The 16,536-nt window shown below is 41.7% G+C and overlaps 1 protein-coding gene across 1 annotated transcript; it reads left to right on the top strand.

The window, feature by feature from the left end:
- The first annotated feature begins 433 nt into the window (after positions 1-433).
- On the top strand, positions 434-16,526 carry LOC107377652 (reticulon-4-interacting protein 1 homolog, mitochondrial). The gene is made up of 9 exons (XM_015947409.3): positions 434-1,037; positions 1,136-1,287; positions 4,541-4,609; positions 4,866-4,990; positions 6,915-6,963; positions 7,075-7,211; positions 7,519-7,702; positions 14,192-14,287; positions 15,906-16,526. The coding sequence occupies exons 1-9, from the start codon at positions 758-760 to the stop codon at positions 16,083-16,085; spliced, it is 1,272 nt and encodes a 423-aa protein (XP_015802895.1). The 5' UTR covers positions 434-757; the 3' UTR covers positions 16,086-16,526.
- The last annotated feature ends 10 nt before the right edge of the window (positions 16,527-16,536 follow it).

Below are 16,536 nucleotides of genomic sequence, written 5' to 3'. Positions count from 1 at the left end.
GAGCACTTAGCTCTCATTTTAGTGTTGCAGTAACCTCTAATAAATGTTGGTTTATAATGTTTCATAAACTCTAGATTATAGATTTTTATGTAGAGGTCAATGTGGAGCCAGAGCTATTAAGTTTTGTTCTCTTCCTCTGTTGTGGTTATGTTTTCATGTTTTTTTTATTGATACCGCAATTCATTTCAAGGAAGAAAGCTCAGTTAGTTCAGTGATTTTTGTTACAACAACAACAACAACAACAACAACAACAACAACAACAACAACAACAACAATAATAATAATAATAATAATAATAATAATAATAATAAATTCGTTGTTTACAGTGTGTAAAAAGCGTTAAAACTTTCGGGATTTTGTGTTTTTGTTCGTTACGTCAGAACCAACTCTCTTACGCTATTGGCCAACATTTTCAGAGATACCGTATTGTGATTGGCTACGTTTTTTACGTTCAGCTCTCAGCTTGTTTGCTAACTTTACTGTTATGTAGCTATGTGTTCGGAAAATTCACGTCTAATATGTTGATTTGTGATCATTTCTTTACACTTTAGAGACATGTGTCACTTCATTATTGCACCGTAATTGCAATCGCTTAATCGTTCTGGCTGTTTTGAGCCTTAATGCGTGTGTTTACAGCGGCGACCGGCTGAACATGCTAATAGCCGTGTAGCTTCGTGGTAGCTGGTTCTCACAGACGGTCTTGTTTAAAACTGACCTTGTCAACCGGAAGTAAGTTTAGGTGGGCTCTGTCAGAGTTATGGCATCGGCCAGGGTTCTGTGTTTATTTAATCGGAAGGTAGGTTTGAACAAAACATTAGCTCAGGCTCGCTGCAGCAGTGTGCGCTTCAGGCGAAATATCTGCAGCTCACCTTCACGACCGCAGAGCTGCATGTCATCCTGGGTCATTGATCAGTACGGGACTAATGGAGTTCTGAAGTACACAGAAGAAGTCCCTATTCCAACTATTAATTCTGCTAATGAGGTCATGATAAAAGTGATTGCCGCAAGCCTTAACCCTCTGGATGTAGCTATGAGGGGTAAGTCATGACCTGTTGTACAAACCCAAATGAAAATAGATGTCTGATTTGTCTTTAGACTTTTACAAACAATATATTCTCTGCTTTCTCTGTATTAGGAGGATATGGAGCTACATTGCTGAACCTAAGAAGAGATCCGTTATCTTTTATGAACAATTATAATGAGTTTCCACTCATTCTGGGTCGTGATCTGTCAGGTGTTGTGGTAGACTGTGGATCCAAGGTTAATCACTTTGCTCCAGGTGATGAGGTAAGTGCTTTGTTACACACTCATCTTTTATAAGATGTACATATTTTTATAAATGGTGGAGAGGCTCATAATATGGTTGTTACTATTGGAAGCAATAATCTGGTGATACAGGATACTCTGGAACTCTCTCCCCCTGAGCCTGAGATCAGTGGACTCCTTTAAAAAGCAGCTGAAAACTCACCTGTTCAGGCTGGCTTTGGTGTGACCTTCATCACCCTCTCTTTGTTCTGCTCTCCCTACCTATTCCACCTTCCTCAGGATCCACTGATTCCCACTCTTTCCTATTCACTCTCTCTTTCTTTACATTTTTTAAACACAATAGTCTATTTTTTTGCTCATTTGAAATATATGTTTAATCATTTTCTAAATTCTTTTTTATATTTTTACATTTTTTGTTTTTGTGAAGCACCTTGTGATTTTATCATGAGAGGCGCTATAGAAAATATATTTTGTTCTTCTTCCTAAAGGGGAGATGATACAATATATTGCTATAATAAAAGTCAGATGATATTTGCAATGTTTAGGACTCAGTTTCATTGGAAAACTCAGGCTAGACACTTCTAAGGCCCAATCCCAATACTCGCACTTTCACCCTTGCGCCCTTCAGTTGCGTGATCCCAACCAGGGGTGTGAGTGCGTAGGGTGTCTCGATTCTCAAATGCGGAAGTTGATCACGCCCCTTTTGCACCCTTGATCCGCACTTCACCCAAATTTGCATCTATGTGGACTTAGGTGAAGTGTATTACCCACAATCCATTGCTGCAGGAGAAAAGGCTCAGGTGCCTTTCCTGAAAATATGTATTATCTAATGAAATTAGTTAATTTTAGGTGATTAGCTGACGCTCTGAAACTTTTAGACAAAGCTGCAATGCATGTAAATTTATTTCAAATAATTGGTTGTTTGTTTGAAAGTTATAAATAAAGGTTTTTAAAAAAAAGTATCACCGTGACCAGCATCCCTGCATGCGTTGCAGTATATGACCTAATGCTCCCTGTCTCAATTCGGCTATTATTTGCACACTTGTGTACTACACACTCGAAGCCTTACTGCACACTCTCTCTAAGTGCACTCTGCTGAAAACCACAGGGCGCAGTGCAAGTACTGGGATTGGGCCTTAGATGCATCAAGTGTTATGGCAAGATTTTGTTCTGTCACATTTAGGGCGGTAAAAACTGCTGCCACCTAGCAGTCGGAGTTGGAATTGCTCCACACAAAAAATATGGTAAATGTTTGCATATCAAGCCTCCAAAAAAATAAAAATAAAAAACACACTGCTTTTAAATGACCAATTTGTTATCATAACACTAAATATTGTGATATTTCAGTGTAGCAATATTTTCATACATACCTACTTACTACAGTATGGTAAAGGATATTTATTCAAAAGTAAATATACTAAAACCTGTCCAAAGCTTCTAATAATTATAATAATATTCATGACTTAAGTTGCAAAACCAAAGAAAAATTGACCTTGAATGCTTTTTATTGGCATAATATCAACGTGAGGGCAATAAAGCAACCCTAAACAATGTATTGGTAACGCTTCCTTTTACAGTCCCCTAATTACTAAGTACTTACATGGTAATTACATAGTAAGTGTATTATTGTTTCTGAGTTCTTAAACAAGTATTACCACGTAACGCAGGTTCAATTCTAGTTTTTATTTTATTAATCATTCCCAGTAAATACTGCTTTACACAATAGTTACACTTTTTTTACAATCATACACTTTAATTACACAATAATACACTTGAGCTTACTATGTAATTACCATGTAAGTACTTAGTAATTAGGGGACTGTAAAAGGAAGTGTTACCAATGTATTCTAGTAGGAGGGTAACATAAGTTTTAACAATAAGAGATTAATTGTTTCAATAATAAATAAATACAAAGAGCAAATATGAGAAAAATTCCTGAGTCTGTCTTAATTTGAACATAATTTTTGTTGAAGGAGTTACACCTTTCTTTGAAGTTATTTTTATTCACAAGGTGATATTTATAAAAAAAAAGTTAGTCCGGTTCTTTAATCCTTTAAGATGAGCGGTAAGGAACAGAAAATAATTAAGCAATTTTAGGTTTTAACTTAAGTCACTTAGCTACTTGCAGCATTTAACTCGATTATATAATCACCTCTTCTGCATTTAGATGTTTAAAAAACAGAAAAATAACCTTTTTAAATGCAGAAAAATGTAATTTTCCTCCTTGGTAATTCCTTTCCTTTCACATATTTTTCCTCTTTTAAGACGTATTTTAAGCCCTGCAGCATCATCTTCTATTCTCCACTTGGCCCCTTTTCTCAGCTCTTTTTAAAGACTTTTGAATTTAAATAAAGATCTTTACTATCATGACCAAATATTTTTGCAAAATAGCTTCAAATGCAGTTTTCAACATCAACATTCACCCTGGTGTCATGTAACATCAGAGCAGAAAATCTTCTTTTTGCTCAGTCATTACATGAATCTGACTCATAATCATTACAGACGCCTGCTGGTCTGTCTCCCACTTGGCCACATTTCTGTGGTCCTACACACAGAGGCACACTTTAGCAAACTGGAGGGATTGTTATCACTATAATGAATTAACATAAACATTTTTCCATGCACACTAGTCTCATAACAGTGCTCCATCCGTTTCTAGATGACCTTGGAAGCAGCTAATTATGATTAAAAAGAGGAAGAGCTGTTAAAGATGGCTTAATAGGTAGACTCAGACACCATGAATAGGTGGTTCATTTTAGCTGTGTTCACCTTATTAAATGTCCGCTAGCAGCACGCATCAAATTCAAATTGCTAACACTAGCATACAAAGTCCGAGATGGTACGGCTCCCATCTACCTGAATCCTCTTGCAAAGGCTTACGTCTCGGCCCGGCCGCTCCGGTCATCACAGGATCGTCGGCTAGCAGTGCCTACACCACGCTCAGGACAATCCAGACTCTTCTCATGCATCGTTCCACAAATGTGGAATGACCTACCAAGCACTACCAGAACAGGAGCTTCCTTTTCAACTTTCAAGAAACTCCTGAAGACCCTGCTCTTCAGAGAGCGTCTTCTAAACTAGCACCCTCCTGCACCCGCCCCCCCTCTCTACTGTCCACTCCTTGTTCCCTACTCTCCATGATTGATGCCAAGTTGTTGTTGTTATTGTTGTTAGCCTCAAGGGCAACATGCCGACTATCACTTGTAAGTCGCTTTGGACTAAAGCGTCTGCTAAATACATAAACATAAACATAAATGTCACACTTGTCCTTCAGGTGTGGGCTGCTATTCCTCCGTGGAAACAAGGCAGTCTGGCTGAATATGTGACCTTAACAGAATACGAGGTGAGTCTTGTACTTAAAGTGCATAAAATAATGTTATTCTTTTATACAATTTTCAAGTGTAAGAAGTAGTCGGGGTTAAGGCTTGTCCAGCAGCTTTGGTTGTAATCACAGGGACATTTACATAGGCAACTGTTTATTCAGCAGCTCTATCTACTTGCCTTTAGAACAACTGTGGTATCGGCTCATTGTGCATTTAAAATCACATCCTGTTAATATTTTATACTTTTTAATATTGTTTGGCTGGCGCTCTCTGCAGGTTTCGCATAAGCCAAGATCAGTGAGTCACATCGAGGCGGCGTCCTTTCCTTATGTGGCCAGCACTGCTGTGTCTGCACTTGGCCATACGGGGGGACTTTGCAGTGAAAGCTCCTCAAATAAAAGGTAAAAAGTCTTCTGATCCTGGATAGATTTGTGTTAGCCATGGCAAGCATCAGGGAGGTTTTTAAAGGGCAAGTTCACAGAGAAACTGTTTTACTTGTTTTTGAAATTTGATCATTCACTCTGATTTTCATATGCAGGCGTAGGAACACTAGTTTCCTGCTTGTAAACAACCCCACAGCAGCCTGCTGTAGAAAGTGCTAAGAACAAGCTAACACTAGCATGAGCCAAGTCTTACTAAATAAGCCACGAAGTAAAAAGATTCACTTTGGAGCAGTTGCAGTAGCAACAAAGCGAGGTCAACATCAGCCCATGATTTCATATCCTCCTTCAGAAGAGTGCCGGCTGAGCCCACTTTCTCTCCGGTTTCAGTGTTTTCCTTCACCTTTAAAGATGTTACTCTCTGACTTTTGCTTCCAGGCTCCACTATGATGCCAACAAAAAAGCAAACATCTTTGTTTTTCTTCTTCTTCTTGTGTTTTTATTGACAGTCGGTAAACTGAAAAAGGCTAACTTGTTAGCTGCTGGCACAGAAAATAGCTTACAGCCATTAAGCTGGTACAGAGCACCTCCTAGGGCACCTACCCACTCCACAAAAGTTTACAGTGATCCCTCGTTTATCGCGGTAGATGCGTTCCAGACCTGGCCGCGATAGGTGAAAATCTGCGAAGTAGGGACACCATATTTACAGTACAGTACTATATTGAATTATTGTATGATCACATTCTCTTTTTGTGGGTAAAACTCAAGAAAAATTTTTTTTACTTGGGTTTTTTTATAGTTTTATTACAAAAAGTGCATTTTATGATGAAATTGATGAAAAAAATAGGAATTTCTTGATATTTCGCATAGAAAGTTACCGCAAATCGGTTAAAAATACCGCGAATTGGCAAATTTCCCTTGAGTAAGGCTCCAAAGAAAAAATCTGCGAAGTCGTGAATCCGCGATAAACGAACCGCGAAGTAGCGAGGGATCACTGTAGTGCATTTTCTACCAATACAATCATTGAACCCCACTTTTAAAGGAATTGCTTAAAGTGTCACTTTAAACTCCTATTCCCTTAATTAGCCGCCAAAAGAAAATGGACGGGGAAATGCTCGGATCACTTAAAGCCTCACAGATCTACGTCACACGGAAAATTAGCATTCATAGACTCACCCATCATGGCTCACGGCTGAGGAAGGCTATTGTTGACTTTAGCAGCCAGGAGAGAGCAGAGCGCGTCTCGGCTAGTCAAAGCTAACCGTTAGCATTAGCAACTCATTAAGGCAAAACAAGGCAGAACTCCGTCAGGCTTGTGTTACTTGTGGATATACAACATTAACATTGTTCATGGAGGCAGTAAAAGAGTTGTGCTGCTGTTAGCCAATCAGAGGTGTGATGTTGGAATATTCCAAATCCCACCGTTTTCTGCCCTCATCTCCTCCAGCTACCTTCTACTTCCTAAAACAGGAGTGCCAGAGCTTTTTTCCCCCCACGTGGAACGACTCACAAGGCATTCACTCCTACCAGAGAGCACTGCTAATGTATTAAAAAAAAAAATGAATGGGAGATTTAAGAAAAAACGAAAAGTTTGAAAGGAAGTTTTTTCCATTTCTTAAGTGTTCTAAGTTATTAATGCTATCTAAATCTTTCTGAACAACCTAAATAATTGTTTATGTTCAACCGGGCTAATAAGGTAACAGGAAGTTGTACATCAGAGTGGCCCAAAAATGTAATAATTTAATTACTGATATTAAACACTTTTTATACTATGTTTGCCAATAGAAATGTTGTCTCTACTCATTAATCTACTAGAACATCTCTGTTTCCTGTCATTCAGAGAGTCCGTTCACCTCCTTTAGCCTAATTTCTTTTTGTAAACTTTTCTTAAACGAGTCATCCAAAAACTAAAAGAACCTCTTGTTGTTGGGCCTTCTCCTCCCAGAGTTTTGATCACCGGAGCGTCCGGAGGTGTCGGAACGTTCTCTATTCAAGTAAGTCAAGACATATTCCTGTAGCCATAGGAACTACTGACTCATAAACCGTGCTGCAGAGGCAAGTTGATGCACGTGTAATATTGTTTTCCTTTGTCTACGTTCGGCCAGCTTTTAAAGGCTTGGGGTGCACACGTAACCGTTACCTGCTCTCAGAATGCTGAAGGCCTCGTCAGAGGTCTGGGGGCTGACGAGGTGGTGGACTACACAGCTGGAGATGTGGCCGAACAGCTGGAGATGATGGAGAAGTACGATTTCTTACTGTGTTATTAAGGACAACCAGAGAATAAAATCTTACGCTAAATCAAAAGGAAATTAGTGACAATGTTTAGCTGCAAGACACATGTTGGGTAAAAATCCAACTAATAAAAAAGAACTGATACAATTCTGAGGGGAACCCTAAACGCCCCAAAAGTTCTGACTCAGTTTCTAGTTTCCATGGAAACTATGATCATTCGGTTTTAATAATCAAAAGCGGTTTATTGTTTATGTTGAGATGTCAGCTTTTGCCCAGCAAGACTTCCTGAGGCTTGCAGCTTGTGCTCGCACCTCTAGGTTTGACGTTATCTTGGATAACGTGGGAGGCGATACGGAGCAGTGGGCGACGAGCCTGCTGAAGCCCTGGTCGGGGGCAAAGTACGTCACCTTGGTATCACCTTTACTCCTGAATACTGACTCCATGGGTCTTTTAGACGGGACGTTTCAAGCTGTTCTCACTCTCCATAACACAGCTTTTCAGGTAAGACAAACTCGTCTTTTGTCCTCTTTAAACAGATTTGCTGATGCTAATCTTGAGCAATGCTAGGGTTGCATCATATGCGACATCAGGTTTGCTAACATTAACTGTCTAACCCTGGTTTCACACTGGAAGCATCAGCGGCGTAAAACGGCAGCGGAACGGTTTTCTCGTGAACCAGTTTGCAAAGCAGTCCTTTGCACACCGGGAAGGTCTTGGCTGCGGCACGGCTCCCTCACTGTGCTCTTTGCTGGACGCACAAGATCACAAAATCCCTCGAGACTTCTGCCATCCTCCTCGCTTGACTCGCGAGATCACAAGATCACGATTTGTTTATTAAACCAACAAAGAAGGAAATCACATTTGATATCGCTATTTGATGTCATATATGACGTTTCTCTCTACTGTCAGGATTAAAGTAATGAAAAACACACGGCTTCACTTCTGGAATGATTCTGGGAGTAAACGATCCATTTGGTCACACGTAAGCTACATATAAATGGAATAGCATTGCTGCAGTACTTTTATTTTGAAAAGTACCAGGGATTTTACACTGAAACTGTGTGTGATTTCTTGTCTAGCCCAATGTTCACTGTGGAAATCGACATGTCCCAGACGGCGTGCCGCTTCAGGGGCTGGTTTGAAACACTCCATAGACTATAATTGGTTCTATTTAAAGCAGTGACGTTCTGCTGCCGTTTCGCGCCGCCGAAGCTTTCAGTATGACACCGGGGTCAAAGATCAACTCCCAATGTTGCATTTATAATACTGTGTTAAAGTTTGATGGAATTGGGAGTCAGCCCTTTCATAAGCAAACCAACAGTTAATTCCCAAGTTTTCAGCAACAATCTGACAATGGTCTCACATTTGCATTGTACATGTCAGGTTATCTCTCTTCATCAGTTACAGCCATTTTAGTGCATTAAAATCTATGAAGCACAACGCGCAGCTAATTGCTGTCCTTGTGGTTGGGTTTGTTTTCACCAGGCACAGAGCAGCCATATTGGATCAGGTGGATTCCAAAGTTTAAAGGCATACTATGCAACTTTTTCATATTATTTAATCATTTTCTTGTGCCAGTATGTGCTAAAATGATCCTTTACAGGGTTAATGAAAGGCCAGTCAGACCCTCATCGCATGGGCTGCATGGTGGCGCAGTGGTTAGCACTGTTGCCTCGCAGCACGAAGGTCGCAGGTTCAAAACTCGCCTTTCTGCGTGGAGTTGCGTGTTCTCCCCATGCATGCGTGGGTTTCCTCCGGGTACTCTGGTTTCCCCCACAGATCACAACACGTCCTATAGGTAAAAAAAAAAAAAAGTGTAAGTCGCTTTGGGTAAAAGCGTCGGCTAAGCACATAAACAACATCGCCCCCTGTGGCTAGAATATCGCACTTGCATCTTCAGAGTGCTAGTCTGGTTCCTGTTGGACTTAGTGAAGAGGAGCTGACATGCCTGGCGCTGCAATGTGTTTACTGCATGTTTTAGATCATTATTTGTTTGATTTAGTGATGAACCGCTCCTGTAGAAGCTGATAAAGGCTGGAGAGACGTTTCAGCTGTTAGATTAAGGTGTTAAAAAGAAGAACGCACAGCGAGAAAATAAGTTTCACTTTTGGTTTGGTTAACGGACACTAGGGGGTGCTAAAAGCAAACCAAACCGCAACTTATTCTTTTAAACAATTCCCCCTTTTTTAATCACAATTTGTTCATTGGTTCTTGTGATATTTCGACATTATTCAAATATCCGCACACATGCACAGATACAGACATCGTTTCACAGGGAGTAACGACGCTAATTGCTAGTAATCATGTAGGGCTGGTGGATATGGCGTAAAATTAATATCACAGTATATTGAGGATTTCACCTCTAATGATAAATGGATGATTACTACAGGTGTGTGCAGAAACAAAAGTTGTCCACTAGATGGGGCTGTCGCACGTTGAGTCACATTTTTACGTGACTCATGGTGATACAGCTTCTTAAAGGGACATGAACGCTGCCAACCTACACATCTTTTCATTTTTTTATTATCACATTTATTGACATGGGAAAAATTATCACGATAAGTCAGAAATTTCGATAACAATAATTTTTTGATTTATTGCCCAGCCCTATAGTCATGTATATTTCAGTGTTTGCAGAAACACGTCGGACATTACCGACGTGTTTTAATTTTGTCCGACGAAAAACTTTAAATGGTCGGACAGTGTGACCGACGTGCTTCTTTGATCTTGCCAAAATAAAGTAAACCTCTCGACAACCACACATTGATGATAATTAGCTCTGATTCCATGACTGCAGCAGCTGTAATAGATCTGCGCACCTTTAGCTTTAAGCAGCTGTGTTACAAACGCGAAGTCACTTAAAATCAACTATTATTGTTGTGATATTTGTGCTGAACCGAAACGCCAGACAGAATGGCATTTAAAGGGACATTAATGGAAGTTTGACAGTCAAAACATGTATAGAAATAATAAATTTCTTCTTCATACATTCTCCTGCAATGCCCTGGTCCTGTAGAATGAGCCCTGGCATTTTTACTGTGATTGCCTGTTTTTCTGTAAAATCACAGAAAAAGAGAGATGCTCGGGTTGAGCAGGCTGCTTCATGCGTGTTCACGCTCAGGCATTGCCCGTAGCATTTGCTATCAGTAGCTTTAGCAGCAGAGTGAGGCAGTGCCACTTTGTCGCTGTTCCTAACGCCTAGTGATGAACCCAGCTACATTTCTGAGGACCCTTAGCTACTTTCTGTAGAACTTTCTTCTAGATATTTCCTGCAAATTAGCAACAAAATAACCATTTTCGCTCCAAACCGTTCATTGATACAAACGATACAAATGACATCACTGGCGCTTTAGCTCACCTATTAAGTCATCGGATTCTTGTGCAGAAAACTCGGGTTCGATTCTGGATGTGAACATAGTTTATTTAGAGTTTCTTTTTTACATTAATGGTACATTTTTTTTCCAGTAAGATGCTCAAATTTTTATTTGAGACTCACCGAACGGCACTGAATTCACAGATAAACCTTTGTCGACTGTGCTGAAGAGAAAGGTACATAACCAAATTATTTAATTAATTAGCTGCGCGTTCACCTGTCCTCTGTCCTCCCACACACACACACACACACACACACACACACACACACACACACACGCACACACACACACACACACACACACACACACACACACACACGACTGTCTTAGCTGTTATTTTCCTTAAGGAGTGTGCACGTACAGCATGCGCGCCTCGTGCACGAGCCTACTATTGAAGCTGCCGTTAAGCTTTTGGCCTGAGGGGGCAATCGCGAGCATAAAAATTCAAAACTCCGTAAAGTCCCTTTAATCCTAACAGCGGTTTACTAGAGTAGTTTAACAAACAGCTAAGATTAAGTTTCAGTTAAACTCTTCAGCACCGCGTCAGTGACATAAGCTACATCACTCACAATGACCCCTTATGAACCATTACATCATTTAGAAATGTCTTCATATGTATTCTGATGTCTCTGGTGTTTCATAATAATTTATAATAATTATATGATGAACTCTATAATCATTTCCTGATCAATTCTGTAGGTTTCTTTTCCAAGCAGAACTGTCCAATCCTCAGAATATACAATACCTACTGTTAAACAGTTCTGAGGACATTGGCCTACGTGGTTCAAAAATGTCCTGCGTGAGACACTCCCATGTTAGGCAGACGTGGCTCAAAAGTTTTCACACACACTGATATTTCTTTCTGATGTTACACAAACATCCACCCTTCTTTAAAAGCCGAATCCGCTTTAATCAGATTGTTTTTTTTCCTCTAAACCAAAGTGAATCCCTGAGCTGGGTGGAGCGCTGTAACTCCGAAACTGAAACGACCCGCTGGATCCTCAGTAGTGTGGAAACAACCTGTTCAGACACCTGGAATGTTTCTGCTACATCTTAGTTCTGTTCAGTTGATCAGATGAGTTCAGGGGCCGGGGGGGGGGGGGGGGGGGGGGGGGGGGGGCAGTGTCACTTAATTACCTGAGCTAGCTTCGTAAACCTGACTGTGTGCGGGTGAAGAATACACAGAAGAATTTTAGTTAAGGTCTGGCTCATGAAAATCCTCTCTCCCCCCAGACTGCACATGTTGACATGATCACAACGGACGAACAGACTAGTGCTGGTTGGAATTTCCACCAGCTGAGGCAATCATGGCAGCACGGCTGCTCAGACTGCTCGTCTGCGGATGAGACAGTAAATGTGAGCACGGGCATTAGACGGGATGCAGGGTTTGTTGCTGAACAAGCAGTATTCAGTGTTCTTTCAGATTGACCCCACCCCCTTATGCCAGCATTTCTGTGTTCCTCGCCAAGCCGCTGAGCCCTTTTGTCTATGAGAGCAGCCAGCTGGTCAGTTTGGTGCATCTCAGCTCTCCTCCTGTCTCACAGCACAACTGAGCCCTCTAGTGTTCATTGTGCTGCACTGCTGGAAAAGAAAACTACCGATTACATCTCTTGTATCTAAAGTACTTTAAGTAAACATTGAGTATCATTGCTGAATAATGTTTGACTTAAGCAAAAACCACATTTCTCTTCTGTCATCCTGATGAAGCTAAATGAGATGTGAGCATTCACGGTCCTGAGGGTCCACCTGATTGGTCCAAAATAATGTCGACATCTAGAGTGTTTGTCAGTTTGACTTAAAATATTATATTTTAACTTCAAACTTTTTTTTAAACATTTTCGTGGATGATGACATTGCAGCATTTTTTGTGATATTTGAAAAATATCCTGTTAGTGATCGTTTTAATAGAACCGTGTGAGCTGAAGAGATTGACATGTCAGTTTTTGGGCACTTTTAACAGGTAGTAATAATATGTCTGGGAAATTCTCTTCACCTGCTGAGCTTTGAAGTAAAAGTTTGTTGCTGTTTGAGTTTTAGCCTTCTTTTTTTTTTGGTCAAATTTTAAAATAGCTCACATAATCCTGCAAGATCTGTCGTGAGTGACACTCGTGAATTTTCAGCTCCAAATGTGTAAAACTCTCCTGTGTTTTCTTGTGTTTGCGAATGCTGATTAGCTGTCAGACGAAGATTTATGCCCAGTAAAGACTGCCTGAGAGATATTTTGGTAACGCCTCTGAGAAACAGACAGAAACTTAAACACAAAGTAATGTTTATGTAACAAGGTAATCCAAATGAACCCCATAATATCAGATATGCTGCTAGATTTAGTCAGAAATAAATTCTTTTGCTTTTTATTAGTTCTTTTGAGTACATTTTTAGTCATTTTCTAAATAAATGTGGTGGTTTATTGCCCCTCAATACCTTTTTAATGATTTAGTTGCTTGTTGGATTTCTACTGGAATCAACCATTCACTCGATTTAAAATATGGACGAACCCTCCGCGCCGTCACCCGTAAGTTTCTGAAGAGCCGAGTTAAAGCCCAGCAGGTGGTTCCCACCACCGCCATCTTGGCTCTGTCGTACATCTCATCCGGAAAATACAAAAATGGAGCGGAGAGCGGGGTTCTGAAGGTGGGGACAGATGTTTGCCACTCTTTAAACTCTGGGCCGATGTTGCTACGAGCTAACTTAGCTAACCGCAGCAAATGAGCGCTTTTAGCCAGACAACCACGACTCTGCTGCCCTCTGCTGTCTAACCTGTAACATTTTTAATGTGACGTCGAGGCTGGGGCTCGGGGAATGCTAGCGCTGACGGCTCATCTACTACCTGTCAAATCAAAAAGACACACCCCTAAATATTCATAATTTAAGAATAATTTCATGCATTAAAGGGATATTTAGCAAATCAGTCATATTTTTAAATGATTTTCTTCAGCCAGTATGTGTTAAAATGACCCTTTACAGGGTTAATGAAAGGCCACAATCGCCCCCCTTTGGCCAGAATATTCCACTTGCAACTTCAGACTGGCAGCAACACAGCTAATGTGTTAAATTTAGTGATGAATCACGCCTATAGACACTAAGGAAGCTTGGGGAGACATTTCAGCTGGTAGATAAACGTGCTAAAATGACGAATGCACAGTGAGAAGATAGGTTTTGCTTTTGGTTCCACAAACAGACACTAGAGGGTGCTAAAAGCAAGTGAGAACTGCCTAGTTCCCCTTTAATTACATCTAAACAGATGAGTTACAACCAACATAAACCACCTCGCTCAGATTTGTCATGATGGTAAATGTGACCTTTTAAACCTTGAATGTTTTTAAGCTAGGCTGGAAAGTTAGCATTTGACATGGGAGCCAATAGGGACGTTCTATTTTCTGGGGCCAGCCCCTAGTGGGTGAAGTGGGAACTGCAATTTATGCCACGCCCACGTTGACTTCACTTTTAGTAGCAGTTTGCCCCTTGGAGTCAACGTTAGTTTCTTCTTGGTGTTTTTCTGTCTTTAGTTAGATAGTTGTGATTTTGTGATGCTGGAAAACCTCTCCATCATGTCTTAGCCCATCTGTCTCAATCTGTCTGATTTCTAATGCTTGGCTGACCTCCGTTTACCTCCCAGAGCATAACATCAAGTGGAGTGTTCTACAGGTGGGCCTTTTATTCTCCTGATGGGTTTGCCTTGGATGATGTCAGCAAGCTCGTGGATGCGGGGAAGGTATTTGGTTTAATGTTTATATCGTACATGCTTACCAACATAGCAAGGGAAGTAAAAGTGGTCTCATTTACACACGAGTCAGCCTGAGAGTGGAGTTCATGCTGAGATGTACCTCGTACAGCTCATGCCAGGGATTCCCTAAATGCTGGCTGTGGTTTTTCTAGAGGTAGAGTGCATCAGAGACTGGTTAGTGGGCGGCGCGCGCGGCTGATAGCTGGGTGATCGAGTCCGGCGCCAGGGAACTGTGAAAAGGATTTTAAAAACAGTGCTGAGCAGAGCAGTCGCGGAAGCGTGCGGACCCTCCATCCTTTTGTTTCAGGGCTTACTGAACGCGACGCGCTCCCATCATTGGCGGGAAGCTGTACGCCTCACAAAACCCACACACACTCTCTGGGTGTCGTGTTGGCTGTCAGGAGTGTGAATGATTTCCAGTGACGCCACCGCGCCTTCCATTCATTGTTAGCAACAAGAGATGCTGACCAGAATAACAAGCCTGTAGCTGCTTGTGTTGTGGGATGAGGACAGGATTGTCCAGCCTCATCACATTCTGATGCGTCTCCCTCATTATCTCACTTTTCCTACTGTTGAAGCTTTATGATCGTCATTATTCACATCGTATTCGGTAACGCGTAGGATTGAACTGTTAAAACTGTTCTTATCGGGCTGCAGAGGTTCTGGTCTTGGATTTCCATATAGATGCTATCCATCTTCTTCCGCTTATCCGAGGTCGGGTTGCGGGGGCAGCAGCCTAAGCAGGGAGGCCCAGACTTCCCTCTCCCCAGCCACTTGGTCCAGCTCCTCCAGAGGAATTCCAAGGCATAGTCCCTCCAGTGTTTTCTGGTCTTCTCTTAGGTCTCCTCCCGGTTGGACGTGGCCGGTAAACCTCACCAGGGAGGCGTCACGAAGACATCCTAACTAGATGCCCGAGTCACCTCAACTGGCCCCTCTCGATGTGGAGGAGCCAGATAACCGAGCTTCTCACCCTACCTCTAAGGGAGAGGTAGGGTTGCGCTCCATCTTTCCCTCACTGAAGACCCTGAGATATTTGAGGGAGGACCTCATCCCTAACCCAGAGAAGGCATTCTACCCTGCTCTCATATTTAGAGGAGCTGATTCTCATTCCAGCTGCTTCACACTGATGAAGCCAACAGGACCACATCATCTGCAAAAAAACAGACCTGATCGCCAGGTCACCAAAACGGATCCCCTCAACACCTCGACTGTGTCTAGAAATCCTGTCCAATAAAGTTACGAACAGAATCGGTGACAAAGGGCAGCTTTAGCGGAGTCCAACTCTCACAGCCTTTTTGGCTTGCGTTTGCTCGACGTGTTGCTTTTTGAGATCGTTTTGCCTCCTTCATGTTGTCAGACAGGTTCCACTGAAGTGAGGTTAATTCTTCCGGTCTGGCGTTAATCAGGCGTAGAGGAAATGAACTCAGCTTTGCAAAAAAGTTATAAAAAAGGGGGAAATTACTCTTCCACTGCAGGGCAAGTTAGTAACTTCTACCGCTGGTCAGCAGCAACGGAGAAGTCCAACTTCGTTTAGTCTTCCTTTCCTCCTGACAGGTGTTGATTTTAAGTTTGTGTTGCTGGCATTTCCTTCGCTGCTCCATCACAGATCCTGCCAGTCGTGGAGGCACAGTTTCCCTTCGCCCATGTGCCTCAGGCTTTTCAGAAGCTGGAGGAGGGTCACGCTAGAGGGAAGACGGTAATAAAGGTCGCGGAGGAGGATGACAGCTGCTGCACAGAGTCTGCGGACTCGTTGCACGAAGTTCAAGGAGCGACCCGGCAGAACTGAAGAAGGGAACACCATCGCCAAGAGAATTACTCTTGTGATTCGTCTCACCTTTACAAAGCTGCAGAGGAACGCAGCAGACTGTGAAATCCTCCCCATTGTCAGATAAACACAAGTGTGACTTATATTTGTGATGAGGAAAAGCCAAAGGTTGATCTTGTTACACTTTTTGTAATTATCCTGTATTTATGTCTAAGAAATGACTCGCAGCCTCCAGATGTTTACCAGGCATTTAGCAGCGTTTTCCTGCAGCTGATGCAACATAAATTTGCATATTGAAGCGCGTCTGTTATGCTTATCTCTGTGTTTATCCTCCAAAGCAGGCGAAACCCAATCAGCAGAGCAAGATTAATATGGTTTCACTTTCATTTGTTTTGCCTTTATGTGGAAAGCATCACTTTTAATGTTCAACAAACATTTGATAAATGGGAAATACAACCTGGATTGTTTTGTT

Source organism: Nothobranchius furzeri, chromosome 2 (assembly GCF_043380555.1).
Source record: "Nothobranchius furzeri strain GRZ-AD chromosome 2, NfurGRZ-RIMD1, whole genome shotgun sequence".
Taxonomy (NCBI): Eukaryota; Metazoa; Chordata; class Actinopteri; order Cyprinodontiformes; family Nothobranchiidae; genus Nothobranchius; species Nothobranchius furzeri.
This window is presented reverse-complemented; position numbering and strand designations above follow the sequence as displayed.